Below are 21,465 nucleotides of genomic sequence, written 5' to 3'. Positions count from 1 at the left end.
CACCAGATTTTGGGCCCAGGGGCCCCCACCAACTTTAATCCGGCCCTGCCTGGGTCTGGTTACTGATCACATGCATACACGATCTGCCGGAGGGCTGCCCCCTGTGCGCTAACATTGCGGCTGCGGGCTGACTAGGGAGGACCAGGTCCCTCTGAGCTATGGGACATAACCAATTCTATACCATTCAGGACTTCACCGCTAGGGGGCGAATAGGTCATTCAGAGTCATGGGAAACAGGCAGATCATTTAGAGCCAGCAAAATTCCAGAACTGGGGAGGAGCAGGTCCCACGGAGTTACCACGATCCCTGCACCTCTATGTCCTTCCCCATTCCCCTCACCGTCTATCAGCAGCAGCACGTGGCCGCAGCCTCTACCTGTACTACTCCATACTTTTCTGGGTAAACTCAAACTTTGCCCCTCCCATTCACAAGTGTGGTCACATGCTCCTGACGTCATCTGAGGTCCTTTAGCCCAGTAAGAAATCGCGTCTCCTCTGAAGCTGTAGTCTTCCGATTAGCTCTATTGGTCAGTGGGTGAGGTGGGGGCGTTTCCCTAGTAACAATTGGCTGGTGTGGAAGCAGCTGGTGGTGTACTGACCAATAGGAACAAGGCAGACAATGCGCTGAGAGTGTAGTGTTTATGTGCTGTGTGGTGTGTGACGGGTGAACTGACCAATAGGAACGAGGCAGGTAGTGCTCTGATAGTGTAGTGTGTATGTGTTGTGCAGTGTGTGACGGGGAACTGAGAACCGCTCACAGGTAATGACAGCAGATAACGCTATGTGTGTGTATAGTCATAATAATGCTCCAGGCTGTTATATGTATAATATCGCTGACTTGTATCATCTATAGGCAGTGCATGTCCCAGCACCTACCAGTGCGGCTTCGCTATGACAAGTCTTAACCAGATGTGTAAAGATGTGTAGCATCCTATGTGATCCCTCCTGCTCATACATGTGGTGCAGTGTTAGGGCACAGTGTTAGGGCACAGTGTATGAGCATATCCTGCCCTGTGTGTCATGTAATTCCACATTGTCACCAAATATGTTACTGTTTCTGCAGACAAAGGCTTAAAGATGAAGAAGGTGACCTGCACGGCTCCGGTGAATATCGCTGTCATAAAATACTGTGAGTAGCTGGGAATGGGATGTTTCTGATTTTACTGTATTACGATGAAACGTCCTTTCTAGAATAACCGCTTTTAAATACAATCTTGCCTGTTTTAAAATTGCTTCCAAATTTCATGTGGAAACAGCTGAAGAGATCTTGATATGAGTCACACTGAGGGGAAATCAGTCCGGATGCTCCTTGTGCTCTAGAAACACACATCTCAAATTTTAGATCGCATCAGGCTTGTAGTTCTGGGTGCTATAGAGCCAGAGATACAGTTGACCACCAGGCCCTTTTTCATTTTCATGTTTACATTTTTCATTCCCAAACTCTATAACCTTTTTTTGGGGGGCTTGTTTTCTGCAGGAAAAATTCCAATTGCATTGAAATTGGTGGAAAAATGCATTTGCAACATCTTTATTCTTTGGGTCAGTACGACCACGGGGATACCAAATATATCTAGGGTTTATTGTTTTCATTTTTCTGTATTAAAACACAATCTATAAAATCTTCATTTTGCCATCTTCTGGCGCTAATAACTTATTCATGCTTTGTGGTACAGAGCTGTGTGACATGTCTTTTTTTTTTTTTTGCGAAATGAGCTGATGTTTTCGGTGCTACCATTTTGAGGACTCTGCTACCCTTTGATCACTGTTTATAAATTTTTTTATATTTTGCAAAATGGCAAAAATGTAGCATTTTGGCCATTTGGGTGCTATTTTCTGTTATGGGGTTAAACGTTGGGAATAACCGTTATTAGATTTTGATTTTGGGACGTCGCTTGTTTAAACATGTTTATGATTTTTACTATTTATATCAGTTCTAGGAAAAAGGGGGGTGATTATTTTTCAGACCCTCTAGGGTACTTTAACCCTAAGTTGTCTGATTGATCCTACCATATACTGCTATACTACAGTATATGAGTATTTTACTGGTCATGTATTGCAATGTGCCACTTGTAATCAGAATCAGAAACTATGCAGCCTCGTGTCCCGAAGCTGTCATAGCAACAGATTGTCGTTCCCCAATGATGTCACCCGGAGCGACGATCTAAGCCAAGATGGCACAAAGCTGCTGGTGGCGACCATAGGGTTAACAGAGTGTTATGCGGGTGTTACCTGTGGGTGTTTGCAGCAATATGCAGCAAATGCTCACCTTGTATGGAGAGCGCTCAGCCTGTGATCCCTTTCTATAAACCTGCAGCCAACATGTGACGTACTAATACGTCACATATTACTAAGGGGTTAAAAAAATATAGATTTCCATTTTTATCAGCAGCTCACTTTTCCAACTGTAAGGAGCATTTATGAAATATTTTTGGCATATTTATTTTTACAAGTTTTTCTGGCGCATTGGTGAATTTGCTTTTTTTTTTTTCATCAGAGACGCTCTCCTTGCAAAGTTCGCCACACCTATGTTGTGCCTAATAAATTATCACCAACATGTTTAAGTATTTAAATTGCAGCACAGCGTTAAAAAAAATTGGGTTTATGCAACTGTTTTCTCCTCACATATGTCAGGTTTATTACAAAGGTGAACTCTCTAAGGGTGCATGTACACAAACGAATGTCCGCCGAGCCGTACCCAGGTGGACATACGTCTGGCGCCATGGGGAGGAGGAGGGTTGACCCCTCCCCTCTCCATAGAGATACACGGCGCCATAACACAGGGAAATATAGGACATGTCAGCTCTACGGAGCTGTACGGTGCTACACATGTTGCCGGCCTTTGGGGGACGCATATACAGCCACAAGCTTGCGGCTGCATATACGTCCCCCAACAGTCGTGTGAATGCGGCCCAAGATAAATCTGAGAAGGTGAAAATCTCCGGCTTACTGATAAATAACCCCTTATGTATTTAACTGCCTGTATCTTTGGTTCTCTCTGAACCACAAACCTGATGTAATGTCAAATATGAGGTTCCAGATTCTTATCTTTAATATAATACAAAAAATCATCTATGTCTGAGATTCCCCTTACACAATTTGCTTGGGGAAAGCGTAACGGAAAAATGGAAGGTCTTCTGTTCGTCTTGCATTCCCCATAGGCTTCATTGTATCTTCGATTAAACATCTATTAATTGCTTAAAAAAGATGCTGGCACATGACAAACGCAGGTGTGAACTTTGCTTAAATGTATCTCATCTCAGACAAGAATTGTTCATTTGCATGTGTCTTTGGAGGTGATTTTTATATTTGAATGGTTGAGTTTTAACTTTACTTAAATGAGGGGATTCTATATAGACTACACGGGGTGTTGGTAGTTTATTGGGGTAAAAGCTGATGACAGTGACCCTTTAAAGAAAAATTAAAGTGTTTTTTTTTGTTTTTGTTTTGTGTCAGCCTGTCCTTTTGATCGGTCCTCAGTATCAAGTCCCACTCTTGGTATCCTTACTATAAACTCTTTAAGGGGGCCTCCAAACGTAATTTACATGGATTTGTCTACCCACTCATTGTTGTCTTGACAACAGTATTAGATTTATTCCCTCCGTAGCTACAAGTTTACAGCATACAGGTGGACAGACCCATTTATATATTGAACATTCCAGCAGCAGAGAGTTGGACACCCATTGATATTTGTTACTATATATGAGTTTATAAGATTTATGAAAATAAATCTCCATATTCTTTGGCACCTGCCTGCTTCCAAGGGCATTCTTCTTTCCATAACATTGGCACAATCTACTTTTAAGATGGGCATAAAACACACATGAAACATGCCTACCTACAAACTACAACGAACTGTGTCGTGCCCAATGCTCTGAGACATAGCTTTACTGGAAATAATTTTTTCAATCTATGATAATCTGTATTTTTACCAATTACCCCGAACCGTCATAAGCTCGGCCAGTGGACCTGAGATATTGTATGCTAAGGCCCTGGGATACTAAGTTAGCACCTCAGTCTTGCCTTCAACAACATGTTATAATTGGGACAGGGGGACTCTGTGTGACTGGCATGTATGGCATGTTCTGGCTATATACTAATACATTATTCATCCATAGGGGGGAAGAGGAATGAGGAACTGATTCTCCCTATTAACTCATCCCTCAGTGTTACGCTGCATCAGGACCAGGTGAGTGTCACTGTAACAACATTGGTCTTTTATACTATAGTAAACTTGTTGTTAAAGTAAACTTCTAGTAATCCAGGGACAGCGTAATTCTGCATCTGTTTACAACGAATGCACTGCAATCAGTCTGTGCTCACAGGACAGTTCACCTCACATCTGGAGGATGGGGGGTGTAGTCTTAGTGGTTTCCCTTCTTCCAGTACTACAATTACAATAAGGAATTACTGAGACAATTCCCTACTATAACCCTTGGAGATGTTACAAAAAAGCTAGAAAATGCAGCAGTTATTATTCTTCATACATTTATTCCATGGTGCTGTACATTCAATAAAGGGTTCACATACTTTACGTGTACACATGGAAATACAAAAGGCATACAGACCTCACAGCCCACAATCTATATGGAAGGGTAGATGGAGACACATTGCTGTTGTAAGTTATACTATTCATATGGGTTTTTTTTAGGTTAGGTTTGAAGCTTTGATAGAGATTTCCAGAGTATGGAGGATGCATGGGAGAAGTCCTGGTAGGGGAGCGAAGTAGTAGTTCTTGGGAACATCTGAGATTCTATGTAGGACGGATGTATTTAAATCAACTTCATTCTCCGTGAGATGACACAATAATAATTCTTTTATAAAGCACACACAGATTACACAGCGCAGCACAGAGCTTTCCAGATCAGTCCCTGTCCCCAATGGGGCTCACAATCTAATCAACCTATCAGCATGTTTTGGAGTATGGGAGGAAACCCATGCAAACATGGAGAGAACATACAAACTGTATAAGAGCTTGTTTTCTATGCAATAATTGTCCTTCCTAGTGATGGTATTTAATATTCCATATCGTGCACTGGAAAGCTGGAAAAAAATTCTGATTGTGTTGAAATTGACAAAAACACATTAGCATTAGGCTCTGTTTTTACAACTTTAACTGTACACTCCAAACGACACCTTAGATTTATTATGTGGATCAGTACGACCACAGCTACACCAAATTTTAAATCGGTTTTATTATGTTTTAATAGATTTTATAAAAAAAATTAAAACCTTTCGTACAAAAAAAAAAATCATGATTTTTTTGCCCAATATTGACACTAATAACTTTTTCTGACTTTGGTTTACAAAGCGATGTAAGGTGTCATTTTTTTGCGAGATGAAATGACGTTTTCATTTCTAATACCTAACATGTTTATGATTTTATTTTATGATTTATTTTTATGTCAATACTAGGGAAAGGGGGTGATTTAAACTTTTAGTTTTTTTGGAGGGATGTTAGAGAGTTAGCAGGGAGTCCATAGAGAAGAATGTTGCAGTAGTCCAAGTGGGAGATGATGAGGGCATGGACAAGTAGTTTTGTAGACACTAGGTTAAAGTGGGATCAAATCTGAGAGATGTTATTAAGGTGGGGCGTCAGTTTGGGGACCTAAATACGAGTAAGGTAAAGTCAAAGATTACTCTGAACCAGCTATTAATTGTTGTTGTTAGGTCATGTTGGAAAGATGCATTTTGTGGACTGCATATAACATATGGAAGATCTGCATTTTATACTTATTGTTTCCATGTCGTTTTGTTATTGACAGTTAAAAACCACAACCACGGTTGCTGCAAACCGAGATTTCCCTGAGGATCGGATCTGGCTGAACGGGAAAGAGGATAATATTAATCACCCTCGACTTCAGTCCTGCTTACGTGAGAGTAAGGGCTCTTTTACACTGGCGTTGTTTTTCTCATCCGCGATTAAGTGATTTTTTTTCCCCCAGAATCCTTACTGAGCTATTGTTTTATATGGCTGGTTTCACATTTCAGTTGTTTTCCACTGATCTGTTGGCTGTGAAAAAAATTTTGAAACCTGTCCTATTTTTTTCACGGATGCGGATCACAAAAGGCAACAGAAGTCCACAAAAAACAGATGACGGGTTATTTTATTTATTTTTTTTCTGACGAGCTTGGGAAACAAGATGTTATGCTTTCTAATCAATGTTAACCCGTGCACGACCCGTGACGTAATAGCACGTCACGGGTCGGCCGCGGGTGCATGGAGAGGGCTCACGCGCTGAGCCCTCTCCATAGCCAGTAAGTCTTTGTTGCATATTGCAGCAAAGGCTTACAGGTAGCACCCGCGATCGGTGCCAGCATGGGTGCCGCCATCTTTTTTTTATACTGTAGTGTGGCAGTATATGATAGAATCTTACAGACAACCCAGGGTAAAGTACCCTAGGGAGTCTGAAAAATAGCAAAAATAAAAATAAAAAAAAGTTTAAAAAAAAAATTATAATAAAAAACTCAAATCACCCCCCTTTCCCTAGAACTGATATAAATATAAATAAACAGTAAAAATCATAAACACATTAGGTATCACCGCGTCCGAAAATGCCCGATCTATCAAAATATGATAACGGTTTTTCACTGCGTTTAATCCAGTAACGGAAAATCGCGTCCAAAGTCGAAAATGGCACTTTTTTGTCATTTAAAAAAAAATTAAAAATTCTATAAAAAGTGATCATAAGGTCGTACAGTCCTAAAATTGATAACATTGTAAACGTCATCAAAATCCGCAAAAAACGACACCACCCACAGCTCCAATTTTTTTAAATTTATGAAAACATTATAAAACCTATATAAATTTGTTATCCCCGTAATCGTAACGACCCAAAGAATAAAGTAGACATGTCATTTGGGGTGTCATTTTCACAGCATTTGGAATTTTTTTCCTGCTTCCCAGTACACGGCATGGAATAATAAATACCATCTCTATGAAGTGTAATTTGTTACGCAGAAAACAAGTTGTCACACAGTTCTGGACATGGAAAAATAAAAAAGTTATGGATTTTTGATCATGGGGAGTGAAGAATGAAAATGAAAAAACAAAAAAGGGCCAGGTCCTGAAAGGGTTAAAGCCTTCAGTTTATGTTTGCGGACATGGAAACAAAAACGTAACAATGGAAGCATCCCGAATGTAATGCAGACAAAAAAAAGGAAGCAAAACTGAGGCAACACACAACAGTTGCCCAATGGACACAACACACACGGCAGTATGAATCCACCCTAAGTAATATATTAAATCAATGTTTAGATAACCTCTTAAAAAGTCACCCTACAGAAAATGCTTCATCTGAACAGTTCTCAATGCTCCTAATATTTTCACATATGGGAAAGTATTCTGCTGGTGTACACACATTACTCACAATTCTTTTGTTTGCTAATGGACATAGTCAGTAAGGATAGCAATGGAAAGGCCCCTAAAAGTCAGCTCCTATTAGGCAGGTGAGATGATTGGCTGCATAATACTTCTGCAGAATGTCCAAATTTGTAGTTTTTAGAGTTGTGGTCCATTTTATCTTATTTTATCATATTAAAGTTAATAGCCTTTCTCTGTTTTTGATTCACTATAGTTCGCCGTCTGGCCAGGAAGAGAAGAAGCAGCGGAGATGACAACATCTCTAAAATTCTAAATTACAAGGTTCACATATGCTCAGTCAATAACTTCCCCACAGCCGCCGGGCTGGCATCTTCTGCTGCTGGATATGCTTGTCTAGGTAAATATGGAAACATATACAATACAAAAAAATCAATGAACAGATCCAAATACAATTTGGACACATCTGCTATAGCAGCCCATTTATTTATACACGGCACCAGAAACCCCATAATTTATTTAAACCCCTTGGCACATTAAGACTTGGTTCTGCGGGGGATGTATGGAGAGAGCTCACAGACTGAGCTCTCCATACACGGTGGGTGTCAGCTGACACTTGCCTCTAACTGCCACGGTCAAACCCGACTGCTGCACTTAATAGTGCTGCCAGTGGGCTCTGCCATCTTGGATTGGTTGCCATGACAGCCTGAAGTCTGATAGAGACTGTCCTGATTACAGATATCTAATAGCTTACTGATCTCACAAGAAAATGAAAATGCCTTTTTTGTCAGTTTCACTGCACTTGGAATTTTTTTTCAGCTTTCCAGTACACCCATGGAATATTAAATGCTACCACTAAAAAGTACAAATTGTCCTGAGGATAAGAAACCCTCATACATCTCTGTAAATGGAAAAATAAAAAAAAGTTATGGCTTTTGGAATGAGGGGAGTAAAAATCATAAACGAAAAAATGTCCTGAAGGGGATGGATAAATAGCAGCCCAGTTTCTTTTTCTATAATACTAGCAACCCCTTTAAGGTGGTTGGCCACTGTTTTACATAAGTTGCCCTTGTGCCTTTATTGCCTTAATAAGAATCCACGAATGTTCACCAAGTGATTCAGCAGTTATGCCACTTACTTTAGTGCTGTCTGTAACTCATAGAGAACCAGAAGCCTCCTTATTAAATTACATACAGCACAAGTACTCCAGTTATAGAGAACCAGAAGCCTCCTTATTGAATTACATACAGCACAAGTACTCCATATATAGAGAACCAAAAGCCTCCTTGATTAACTATATACAGTACCAGCAGCCCCACAACATGCAGTGGTAAGATTGTGTCAGGTATTAAATTAATGATAGTTACATGCCAGAAACCCCAGAAATGTCTCCTCTCCTGGCTGTTCTGCAGGCTCCTGTAGAAGGATTCGGTGAGAGTGATGACACATTCATGCCAAATAGTACAAGCTGTGCAATGACTCCACCTTGCCTCTTGTATTATCTCTCTAATAAACAATTTCATCTGCATCTTAAAGATGCAAATGTAAGTGATCCTTTATTGTACTTGATTGGTCACAGTGTTCTGAATGGGCCTCTCGCAACAGTACCATCAGTACTGCCCTGATAGCAAACACATACTGCATAAGAGAATAGTGTTTCGAGCATTTTTATAGCAATATTCTAACAGGTTTTAGAAGTTATGACCTGTATAGATGAAAATAAAGCTCTCACGCAACAGATGTCTTACTGTTACCCACTTATCTTTCAGTGTACAGCTTGGCAAGGCTCTATGGTGTAGAGGGCGAATTGTCAGAGATTGCCCGACAGGGTTCTGGAAGTGCCTGCAGGAGCATGTATGGAGGATTTGTGCAGTGGATCATGGGTGAGAGAGAAGATGGTAAGGATAGCCTGGCTCAGCAGGTGGAACCAGAAAACCATTGGCCAGAACTGCGGATCCTAATCCTGGTGGTAAGTTTGTAGGAAATAAAAAAACATCACAACATGTAGAAATACATCATCTATAAAGCACTGTAACATCAAATATACATGTACTGTTGGTACAATGATTAAGATTACAAAGCAGAGAAGATGATTTGTGTTCACAATAGTAATATCTCTGTTACCATGTCTAATATTTCAGGCCAGTGCAGAGAAGAAGCATGTTGGCAGTACAGCAGGTATGCAGACAAGTGTAAAGACTAGCCCATTACTCAAGGTAAAGTGAGATCTCTTTCATCAGATTGTGATTTTAATGCTAGGTTTCACTGTTACTGTTTTATTTTATATGGAGACTTGTGTGTGTAAAGTAGCATAATAATTCTTTTGACAAATATAATCATGCATGTTCTTCAGATATGACGTGTCCCAGAGCAAATAAATATGATCTATTATGTGTTCCGTCTTCTTACTATTTTGATGGAATGTGGAACTAAAACCTTTTATTTATAACATATATGAGACATTTTTGCATATTTGATCAATTATCAGTTACTCCTCCTATAATACAGTGACTTAATGACTACATATCACAGAATTTATTTACTTTTTGGTTAATATGATGTTCCTTTAATATGTTATCATAGCATCGGGCTGAGTCAGTGGTTCCTGGCCGAATGGAAGAAATGATTGAAGCCATCAAAAAGAAGGACTTTGAAGCCTTTGGACAACTGACTATGAAAGACAGTAACCAGTTCCATGCCACGTGCTTGGACACATATCCCCCAATATTTTACCTTAACCAGGTTTCCCAAAGGATAATCGGCCTTGTTCACCGGTACAATGCCTACTACGGGCAGACTAAGGTAAGACAGTAAAACGCCTTCTATCTACACTCACTTATACTGATACTGTGCCATTGGTCTTAATAATGGCTTTTAGAAAATAATTTTATTCTATTTTTTTTTGTTAATTTAAAGGGACCTAAATGAGTCATTACTTAGCATAATTTAGGAAAGGGTGTACTATTGTAATATAATCTTCCCTGTCCAGATCCAGGTTCTTGGAGGTGATATATCACATATCCAACTTAATGGGGTTGTCCAAGGGTATATAAAAAAACCCTGTGTGGCCAGGAAGGGGCGGGTTGAAAAAAAAAAAAAACAAGCATGAAATTACTTCCGCGGTCTCTCCTGGCCCCTAAGGCTGCGATTTCTCCGGTCCGTGCCCCATGTAAACAAAAGGGCAAAGACCAGGGAAGCTGAGTCCCGCATGATACAGCACTGAGAATAGGGACGGTTGGTTGTGAATGGCCTCCTTGGCTGGAAGCTGAAGGCAAAAATGGCTTCTGTGCCACTTCTTGTTTACATGGGCCACGGACCAGAGAGAGATCACAGCGCCAGGGGGTAATCCGCCCCGTCCTGGCCACCCAGGGGTTTTTTTTATACCCTTGGACAACCCCGTTAACTGGATTGGAGGAATGAGGTATCTCAGTGACTGCTGGATACTCTGGGCTATCCCTGTGACTATGATAAATATTCAGAATAGTAGCAAAATTACAGTTGTAAAGTAGAAAGCGCAAAAAAAAAAATTATGGTTGGGGGGTCGCGCCATAAGGAAGATTGAGAACCAATGCTTTAATGCAAGATCTGCATTCAGTCAAAGTTTTATAACCATAGCTCCATGCCCTGCAAAGGAGAAAGTGCTCCAGCACACAGAGGTCCCGCATTATAAATACGAAATTACTTAAAAAGTTGTACAATTTTCACCAGACATAGAGGCTCATAACACCATGCCAATACATGTCCAATTTCTGCAAAAAAAATGTTAGTGTCATACCAGCACATTCTGCTTTGTTTCAATAAATTCTTTTACAGTAGGTTCATAGTATCATAGTATATAAGGCTGGAAAAAGTGAGCTCCTCATTATACTGGTTGGGTACACAGTTTATCTGGATATCCATCATCCAGGCAATCTCCAGTATAGAATACTTAACTGGGGAGCTGGATATCATAATCTGATGGTTGTACTACATCACTCATGCAGGGGTTCGGAGGTTCACCTAAAATGTAGGCCTACCATGAGAGTTAACGCTTTATCTGTGGAACTGCCCTTCATGTGAATGAGTGCAATTTGGATATGACAGTTTCTCTCATCAAATTTGGACTTTGGTTGAATTGAGCTAGGGAACAAAGTCGTTAGGCATCATAACTCATAAGAAGCAGGAGAGAGGAGATATACCAGATTCAACTAGTAACCTTGTATTGTTCTTACAATATACCGCTGTCAGTGTGATTTATTATGCTGCATATCTTGACCTATTGTCATAAATTGACTAGCTTGAACCATTATTGAGGCTTCATGTCACACATGATGCTATATACCATCCGCATCACCTCTTTTTGATGCGGTGCCTTAAACACTCAGTAATTTGCGATGTTGCTTGTTGTATCAGTTTATATTATGATACATGTATTTATACCACTGATCAGTGTAAATTTTCACAACATACCTGCAGTCACAATGTTATAAACCGATTGACTGATGTTTCCACCTATAGTTTCCATTATACATCAGAGAATGGATGTGATGTATTTCCTTTAGTCAAAATGAGGCTTAACCTCACATTCACCATCTAATTGGTATAAAAAGACAGTACGAGCAAACTATACTATGTTGTATATTTTAATGTTTCTTAACCTGTAGACGCTCTTGTAAAGAGCCAAGACGCATTGTTGTAACAGACTTTTTAAGTATATGCCATTAAAATAAACAACTTTTATGAAGATGTGGGGTCAGCTTGCTTATATCCTTCTAATCAAATTGGCATTTTATTTAATCTTTTCTTATTTAAAATTTTGTGACATCTGTTAATAAGCCGCCAAATATTTTTTTTTCATTTTTAACATTGGCAGAGTTAGTTCGCAGCTAGTTTTTGTAAAGCAAAGTGTGCTTTTTATCAGGACTATTATGTTGTTAATGACTTCTAGGTCACTTTTTTATTGAGATTTTTACAGAAAAATAACAACAAAGTTATTTATTTATTTTTTTTGCTTAGTTATGTCATTTGTATTTAACATAAAACTTCATTTTAACAATATGATATTGTCTGTTCACATTTTGCCTTTTTGAAATAGATTGCCTACAGCTTTGATGCCGGTCCTAATGCGGTCATCTTCACCCTTGAGCCTACAGTCAATGAATTTGTGGAGATTGTGAAACGTTCCTTCCCTCCAGAGTCCAACGGAGACCCGTAAGTTACAGGTAGAACTCCAAAAAAAACGTTCACCTATCTTTACATCTGGTATTATGACAATAGTCCTTGGTTGTAGAGGAACTGCACCTTTTTTCCTGTACTATCACAGTAAGTTGTCCTATGCTGTAACATGCTAAACCAATTAATAATACTGTCCACAGGAGTAATAAGTGCCCTGCAATTTTAATAATTTCACTATTAGCCTTAATTTCACTAATTTTCATTAATTTTTTTCAGGAAAAAAAAATTGATAATCCCTTCAGGATCATCATCTGTAAATAATAGTCCATATAGCTGGGCTTTGTGCAGAACCAACATAGGGGAACTTTCCTCATATCCAAGGATGGACTTGGTATATCACGTGGGCACTAAGCAACTATCTCTTTGAGGCTCCCCCAATACTAGACCCCTAACCCTTGGTCTACAGCTTGGGGCACTCTCTTCCATGTCTCATTTGGTCCCCCTCCCACTAGTACTGTATATTTCAGGACTAACAGGTGGGCAAAGAAGTGAGAATTTGGAGGAATAGGAGGAGAAGGGCAAGTCCAGACTATGCTGCTTCTGATAAAGGGTCCAACAGGAAGTGGTGTCGTTGCTTCTTGATTCCCTGAACTAGCTGTTATTTTAACAACCTGCATCCCATCACATTGTGGGGCCCACCTAGTCTAAAGGGCCTCATCCAGTTACGTGGTATGCATTATGAGAAAATCTGGCTCTGCTTAAAGAGGACCTTTGTGATTAACATACTGTTCTGTATAGGCTGCTACAAAGATTCAGGAACTTTGAATTCCCTTTCTAGCTCCCACGGTTACTGAAATATCAGTCCCAGTATCCATTATAATCCTCATAACGCGCACCGTCTCCTTTACTCCAGCTTCTGATCTTTGACAGTGGAGAGGATTACAGTGGTCAGATACCAGGACTAATAACATAGCAATCGTGAAAGGGTAGAAACTTCAAAGTGCTCCTGAAGGTGGTGAAAAGTTCTTTTTAAAACGACTATGTAGGTCCAGAATAGTAGCCTGATCATATGATGACGATGAGAACCAATCATGTTGATAAAAAGAATAATTTGCTTAGACTTGCTTAGATTGCCACCTTTGTCTGTAAAATGCACACTCTATGGGACATTTATCAGTTGTTCTATGCCAGTTTTGTAGCGAAGAAGCACTGAAATAATGGTGAATTATTGCGCAATGATTTTTATCGTGTGAAGGGGCATGGACACCAGTAAAGCGTTCTGGCATGGGGTGGTCCTGCACACGCTCTAAAAACCTGTGAACAGCCTTATAATGTGTGCGCCGAGGGGCAGGGCTTTAACCCCTTCCCGACATTTGACGTAATAGTACTGCATCGCGGGAGGTGCGTTCCCGCAAAAAATGCAGTACTATTACGTCATGCTTCTGGCGCCGGCTCCTGAAGCTATACATTATAGCCGACACCTGCCTCTAACACCCGCGATCGGAGATTTCTCCGATCGCGGGTGTTAACCCTTGACCGCGGCGTGCAAGGGGCATTTGATCAGAATCGGACCCACCCGCGGCGCTTACCGGGGGGGTCCGCTGCTCCGATCGCAGCCCCGGGACTGCCGGTGCCCGGGGCTGCGCGATCCTCTCCTGTGTGCCGGGTCCGTGCCTTCTGGCAGGACCCGGCTGTAACACACTGAGCATGCGCAGCATGCTCAGTGTGTTACATTACACAGTGTAATACATCTGTATTACACTGTGTAATGTGAAGAAGAGCTTGAACAAGTTATCAGTGGATCACTTGTTCAAGCTAACCTGTCAAACTAAATAAAAAAATGTTAAAAACATTACATAAAATAATTTTGTAATAAAAAGAATTAATTAAATAAAGTTAAAGTCCCCTAAACACAAATATTCCCTATACACATGCAATAAAGTGAAAAAACACAAAATCGCCAAAAAAACCCACATATTTGGTATCGCCGCGTCCGTAACAATCTGTACAATAACTCAGAAACATTATTGGACCCGCTCGGTGAACGCCGTAAAAAAAAACCCTGAAAAACACGCCAAAAAAGATTTTTCATAAAATCTCTACACAAAAATATTCTAAAAAGTGATCAAAAAAAGTTATGTGCGCCAAAATGGTATCACTGAAAAGAACAACTCAACACGTAAAAAATAAGCCCTAAACTAGCTCTATCAACCGAAAAATATTAAAGTTACGTCTATATTAGTTTTTATCCAGTCAAATTGTAAAAATAAATGAAAAACTATATAAATGAGGTATCACCGTAATCGTAGTGACCTATAGAATAAAGATAATATAGTATTTTTAGTGTACGGTGTACGACCTCCAAAAAATACGAAAAGAAAGTAAACAAAAATTTACAATTTTCTTTTCCTCCATACATTCAAGAGTTAATAAAATCTCATCAATAAGCTAATGACCCACTAAAATGAAGTATTTGTAAAGTGCATCTCATGTTGCAAAAAATAAGCCCTTATATGTCCAAATTGCCAAAAAAATAAAGATTGTATAGCCAATAAAAAGTGACAATGCATAATCTGCTCTGAATGGCGCAGCTTCTCTTTGATGCCCTGGCGTGTGCCCATACAGCAGGTTACCACCACATATGGGGTATTGTTATACGCGGGAGGGATTGGGTATCAAATTTTGTGGAGCGTTTTGGTATTTTATCCACTGAGAATTTGTACATTTTTGGAAAAACACATTAATTTAGCCAAAAAAATTTTACTTTCAAAATTGCATCCGATTTTGTTTTAACCCCTGTAAAACAATTAAAGGGTTAACAAACTTTATAAAAGTTGTTTCACGTACGTTGAGGGGTGTAGTTTCTATAATGGGGTAATTTATGGGGTTTTACTTTTATTTAGGCCTCTCAAAGTGATTTGAAACCAGAGCAGGTCCCTCAATAGCAGGATTTTGCGTTTTTTATGAAAATGTGAAAAATCGCACCGAACGTTCAAAGCCCCATAACATCCTACAAATATAAGACTATGCATAAAAAACCATGTCCACTAAAGTATACATTCAGTGAATGTTAGTTATTATGTTTTTTTGCGGTTATGACTATGTGTGGAAAAAGTAGAACATTTTGAAGTTAGAAAATCAAGAATTTTTCCAAATTTTCACCAAATATCTGATTTTCTTATAAATGAATGCAAAACATACCACCAAAATTTTTCAACTAACATGAAGTACGAAGTGTCACGAGAAAACAATTTTAAAATCACTTGGATATGTTAAAGCGTTCCGAAGTTATAACCATTTATAGTGACACAGGGCAGATTTGAAAAAATGGGCCGTGTCAGGAAGGTGAAAAGTGGCTTCAGCGTTAAGGGGTTAACATACGCCTGATAAGTACATGATGAATCTACCCCTCTCTGTTCATGACGTTTCTCCACATTTAACACCGTGTAGGGACCTGGGATCATATTGATGCTGTAAGTCTCTATATGGTTCTGCCGTCTCTTTCTAATGTTTAGTCAGAGAAATACATGTGGTCCACATTTCGCCACCTTTTCCAACAATTTTTTTATAGTCTGCTCAGTAAAAAATAATAATCTGCTGCTTCCTGTCAGAGTGAGATCAAGGAGCTGCAAAAACCTTTTACACAGTATAGACTTACATGTAATGGAAATGAATTTGTTTCTAGTGATGCCAGTTCAACAATAGTAATAATGTTACTTCTCAATATCTTCACCAAAGCTGGATTTCCACTTAGAGGGACTATAGTGACAATATCATCCTGGCTGTAACAAATGAGTCAGTGTTGAGGAATTCGCAGTAGGAGATGCTGGGCGGCCAGAAATATCTAGTTTAGACCTTACCTCATTAAGCTCGTACTTCGTGCCTAGTGAATACACTTCATTGTCCATTAGGTAGAGCAGAATTTCAGCAGATATGTTGCTTCATTCTTGCAATTTTGAGGAACTTTGTCAACTTCTTCTTCTTTTAGATACTTTTACATATAATAGAATTAAAATACATTTTCTAGTGAAGTTAACCCCTTCATGACTGCCATACGGCTATATATGTCCTATTTGTACATGCCCCGTGCAGAAAGGATAGTTATAAACATTATAACACTAACCGACTTCAAATGGCTTTATCCCCTGAACCTGCCACCTAGAAACACAATATATGGTGTCATATTAAACAAGAGAATCTCCACTTTAATATGATTGTGTATGGCTGCTTCACAGAAGCAGAGATATCCACTCTTAAAGGACATCTACCACCAGGATGTAGAAATGTAAACCAAGCACACTGACATACAGGTGTGTGTCTGACAGGATCTGCTGTTCTTTTAGCTTTTTTATGCTTTTGTTTTTAAGAATAAGAAGGCTTTTAAAAGTATGCAAATTAGTCTGACTCATTGCATAATTTTAAAAGCTTCTTAAAAAAAAAAAAAGGTGACATAAGAAGGTTAAAGATGAGCAGATCCTGCCAGAGGGGGCACACACCAGTATGTCAGTGTGCTTGGTTTACAATGCTTCATCTTGGTGGTAGATGTCCTTTAAATGTTTAGTAAAACATTTTGCTTTTTATATACAGCTTTTTATTTCTGAGATGTCAGATTGTAACTTTAAAAGTGAATATCTCTGGTTCTGTGAAACATCCGTACACAATCCAGATATCATATTAAAGGGGAGATTCACCTGTTTAATATGACACAAATGTGTTTGAAGTGTGCCCCCTCCAGACTGTCAGCTGAAGGCAGAATGTAGAAGGAGCAGCAGGAAAGAATTAGCTTAAAGTTTGCAGAATTGCAGAAGTACATGCACCCTCTGCATCTGTAGCTGAACTTGGGGAAATATTTGTAGTAAGTTACAAATATAGTTTTGATATGTAAAGATTATCCAAAGATATCAGAACTGCGAAAATTGACGTGGACATTCAGGCAACAATGAACTTCAATCACGAAGGGGTTAAAGGGATTGGCCACTTTCAGTAAATAATTGATATTATTTATGCAATGAAAAGTTAGACAATTCTTCAATATACTTTCTGTATCAGTTCCTCAAGGTTTTCTAGATCTCTGCTTGCTGTGCTTCTATAGAAAGCTTCTCCATTTACTTCCAGTGGATAGAATATGGCCATCACATCATCATGGACAGATTATATCCACTGGAAGTAATTTAGAAGTTTTCTATAAAAGCAAATCAAGCAGAGATCTAAAAAACCATGGGGAATTGATACAGAAAGTATAATGGAAATTGTATAACTGTTCCTTACACAAACAAATGATTTGCTGAAAGTGAACAACTCCTTTAATCTATGCAGATGCTACAGCCATAAACCTTCTATGCAATATAATCCAATGTCTCGGACAGCAGGTATATCACAGTGAGCTCATCTTCTAGATTTAGCAATGTACAGTAGTCAAAGATAAGACTGCTCATCACATGTGACATAGGCTGCAGTTGGCTTACTAAGATGCTTTGTATAATCTGTATGGTCCACTGACAGCATCTGTAGCAATATCTAAAGCACAGAGAGAAAGGCATAGGTGCAAGTAGCAGGTAGTGTGTGAGCACACGCAGACCTTCACTTGCTGCAATGCCCGGAGTGAAGAGGGGTCATGGCGGCTTATGTCTGCCATCATAGTTGCAATGGGGGAGATCCTACCCTTTTTTCAGTACAAATATGAAAGACTGTCTGTGGGGTCTACTCAGCTGGTGTTGCAGGTACAGACTGTGATAACCATTTAGAGGCGTATTATTGTTACCTATTACAATATTAACCGCTTAAAGGGGTTTTCCCACGAAACAAGTTGGGCCCTATCCACAGAATAAGTGATGCAACCCGCACAGATAAGGAGAACCGGGGGTCTGATGAGGCCAATATACCCCCGTCGGACCCCTCGTCCGCAAGATAAAGAGGACCGCCTGTATAGAGCTTTCTGAGGGCTTGTTTCCTGGTGACGGTATTTAATAATCTATGCTGTGGATTGAGAAGCTGGAAAATAATTCCAAATGCGGTAAAATTGATAAGAAAATGCATTCCATATTCTGGCACTGATGACTTTTTCATACTTAAAGGGGTTGTTCGAGACCTAAATAAAAATATCTCGGCAGGATAGGGTTGTTTAAAACAAGAAACTAGTACTTACCTCCGCTGTATCTCCCGGTTACCCACACCGCCATCTCTCCGGCATGTTTGATCGTATTTTTTCATATATTGTGAAATATAAAAAATGTGAGTATTTATTTTCAGTATACAGTATTACACTAGATATGTAGTCTATACAGTTTCTCTATCTGTAATAACCAACTTTATATAGACAAATCACCATGACTCTATGGGGCAGATTTAGAATACTTGTTCCTGGCATTGTAAATGGGAAAAACAAAACATTTTCCATGACTATTGACCTTAAATAAAGTAACCACAATATGTTTTTCTACAGGTATCTGAAAGGTCTAGCAGTCAGCCCTGTTTCCTTATCTCAGGATCTTTTGTCAGCAGTGGAAACGGATGTGTTCCCAGGAGGTGTGAGCTATGTCATTGTTACACAGGTACTGTCACTCTGCTCTCATTTTCCATAGTTGTGTTATGATTAAGGTACAAGTAACAAGTCATAGCTGGATACTTCATCACCGTCTTACTGATGAATTGTGGCCATGATCGATTGTGATTGTACCTCTCGCTGTGACTAGAGTATAAGTACCAATTCAAACAGCCTAGTAGTGCGCTGCCCATGGTTTGGTTTGGTTTTTTTGTTTTGTTTTTATTGGACAGCACATTCATCCTTACAAGTCAACAGGGCTATTCACACTTATGGTTTTTTTTTCTTTTTTTTAATAGATTCAAGTATCCGATTCTTGGCCTCTTTCACTGACGGGTCAATATATTCTATTTCAATCCGTATGATAAGACGATGCACACAAATCTATGGGGGTTGTTTATCATTAGGGCGGCTCTTTGCAACAGTTCTATGACTGCCTTTGGAGCTTTGGCCCTATAATTAATTTGTCCGCAGCGTCTGCAATTTTTTTTTTCTTTTTAAAGGAATCACAAGTTGAGTAAAAATAATCACAGCACATACTCCAAGAGAGGTGTGACTGCAGTTATTTTGCTTTTTTAAAAAAAATCTTAATAAATCTGGTTTTACACATTGTTGCACTAGTGGTTCTAGTCACAAAGTAAAAAGTCACAAAAAACCCCAATGCTTTTAGTATGAGAAAAGGAATAATACACTGCTGTAAATGTATGCCAAAGGTTGAATCTAACCTAAACCCATATCAAAATTAATATTATGCAAGAATTATGAATATATCACACTACTTAGAACTAGCACCAGAAGGATAGAGTACACATTACACTATATTTTAAAATAAGTAAATAATCTTTATTAATTACATAATTTAATAAAATATATATATATATATATATATATATATATATATATATATATATATAGATGGCTACAGGAGAAACACAATATTTAAACAGACCAGGTAACAAGGTAACACGGTATACAGGAAGTCAGTAATATATTGTAAAGGGCAATACAATAACATCCATATAGATAAGCAACAGCAATATATAAGCCCATCCAACTCACAGTTGTTCTACTCGGACAGCATATATAAAAACTTTGTAGTATATATTAGGCGTGTTTTAACCCGCCGGTCTTTCGCAAGGGGTGAGGGGTATTTTTTTGCCACTTTTTGATGCCCAAAAGTAAAGAAAATCCAATGAGAAATGTTCCCCCTATGTGTTTTTCACAGATGGAAAAAATTATATTTATTTTATGAGTGTATATATTTTGCCTTTTTTGTCCATTATTATGGGGGTTGCCATCTTGTCTAAGCCTTAGTAACAGCATTTAGGGATATGCTTTGCAGCATCTTCTTGGCCATAGGAAGCAATAGTCTCAGTCACTCATTGATGTCTATGGAGAACTTTCTAGGCATGTTCTGTGCAGATAGAAAGTTTAAATAAGCTGTGACAGCATCTATTTTCAGTTGTGGATGCCATTTTCTAAAGCGGTGTTATCTTCTATGATGACAGTTTTTGTCTCCATATAAATCATATCAGTAATAACAATTATTTATTTATAGAGCATCATTGATTCCATAGATTCCATAGCATCAAGGGATTCATATACATTACACATTATATAAAGACAAGAACAAATGCAAATACAAAAACTAGTGAGATCTGGAACAAGTGGGAAGAGGACCCTGCACAAGAGGGCTTACAATCTAATTAATAATTCTAATTTTATATCTAAAATATTACAACCTGGTTGAAAACAGTCATTTTTGGAGACATCCTCCCTTTAAAATAGACATTTCTATCTAAAATAAATCAATTTCATATATTCTGAATTGTCATCATTTTCTGTTGCAGCCCGGACCAGGTCCCATGGAATCACAAGATATTTCCGTTGATCTACTGGGAACTGATGGCTTTCCAAACGCAAGTGGCTAATGTTACATGATCTCAAAAGACATTTTGGACCATATTTCCTAATCCTGAATTGTTTTCTCAGTTTGATACAAAGGGAATGAGCTCTGTGTAATGCTCATGGACACTCTTAACATCTCAAGGAAAATCATTTTGGAGTCACCAAAGCGGCTGTATTTTCTCAAGGATAAATAAATCTGACTTTTGGCAGAGTGATTATTTTGTATTAGTTGTATCTCATCAAAATGGGAAAAATAAATAAAAATAATAAAAGTTTCATTAGTTATTGTTTTGTTTTTCAGAGGAGATTTTTAACGCTGCTGTTCTCTAAGTGGCCAGTCACATGTGGTGCTTGTGTTGCATTTAAAAACACAATGCAAGCACCTGCGATGGGCCTCGACCATAGAAACTAATGTGATGGGTAACCAACACCTGGCATCTTGCATTTAAACACTGGAAATGCATATGCGATTGAGTCGAGGCGCTTGTGTTGCATTTGTAAACCTACTGTAACTCAAGCCCCGCGTGTCATCGCACCCTTATAGA

General features: G+C 38.9%; 1 protein-coding gene across 3 annotated transcripts; it reads left to right on the top strand.

Moving 5' to 3' along the window:
- Positions 1 to 604: 604 nt before the first annotated feature.
- On the top strand, positions 605 to 21,206 carry MVD (mevalonate diphosphate decarboxylase). 3 transcript variants are annotated; one of them, XM_072117113.1, is made up of 11 exons: positions 605 to 759; positions 1,063 to 1,128; positions 4,115 to 4,185; positions 5,762 to 5,876; positions 7,574 to 7,717; positions 9,087 to 9,286; positions 9,459 to 9,533; positions 9,901 to 10,119; positions 12,392 to 12,507; positions 18,914 to 19,022; positions 20,863 to 21,206. In XM_072117113.1, the coding sequence occupies exons 2-11, from the start codon at positions 1,077 to 1,079 to the stop codon at positions 20,941 to 20,943; spliced, it is 1,182 nt and encodes a 393-aa protein (XP_071973214.1). In that variant the 5' UTR covers positions 605 to 759; positions 1,063 to 1,076; the 3' UTR covers positions 20,944 to 21,206. The 3 variants fall into 3 exon arrangements, with proteins under 3 accessions (XP_071973214.1, XP_071973216.1, XP_071973215.1); XM_072117114.1 differs by having other exon boundaries at positions 658 to 686; XM_072117115.1 differs by lacking the exon at positions 20,863 to 21,206 and having other exon boundaries at positions 12,392 to 12,518.
- The last annotated feature ends 259 nt before the right edge of the window (positions 21,207 to 21,465 follow it).

This window comes from Engystomops pustulosus, chromosome 7 (genome assembly GCF_040894005.1).
Source record: "Engystomops pustulosus chromosome 7, aEngPut4.maternal, whole genome shotgun sequence".
In the NCBI taxonomy this organism is placed as follows: Eukaryota; Metazoa; Chordata; class Amphibia; order Anura; family Leptodactylidae; genus Engystomops; species Engystomops pustulosus.
Note: the sequence above shows the minus strand (reverse complement) of the source record. Positions and strands in the feature narration are given on the sequence as shown.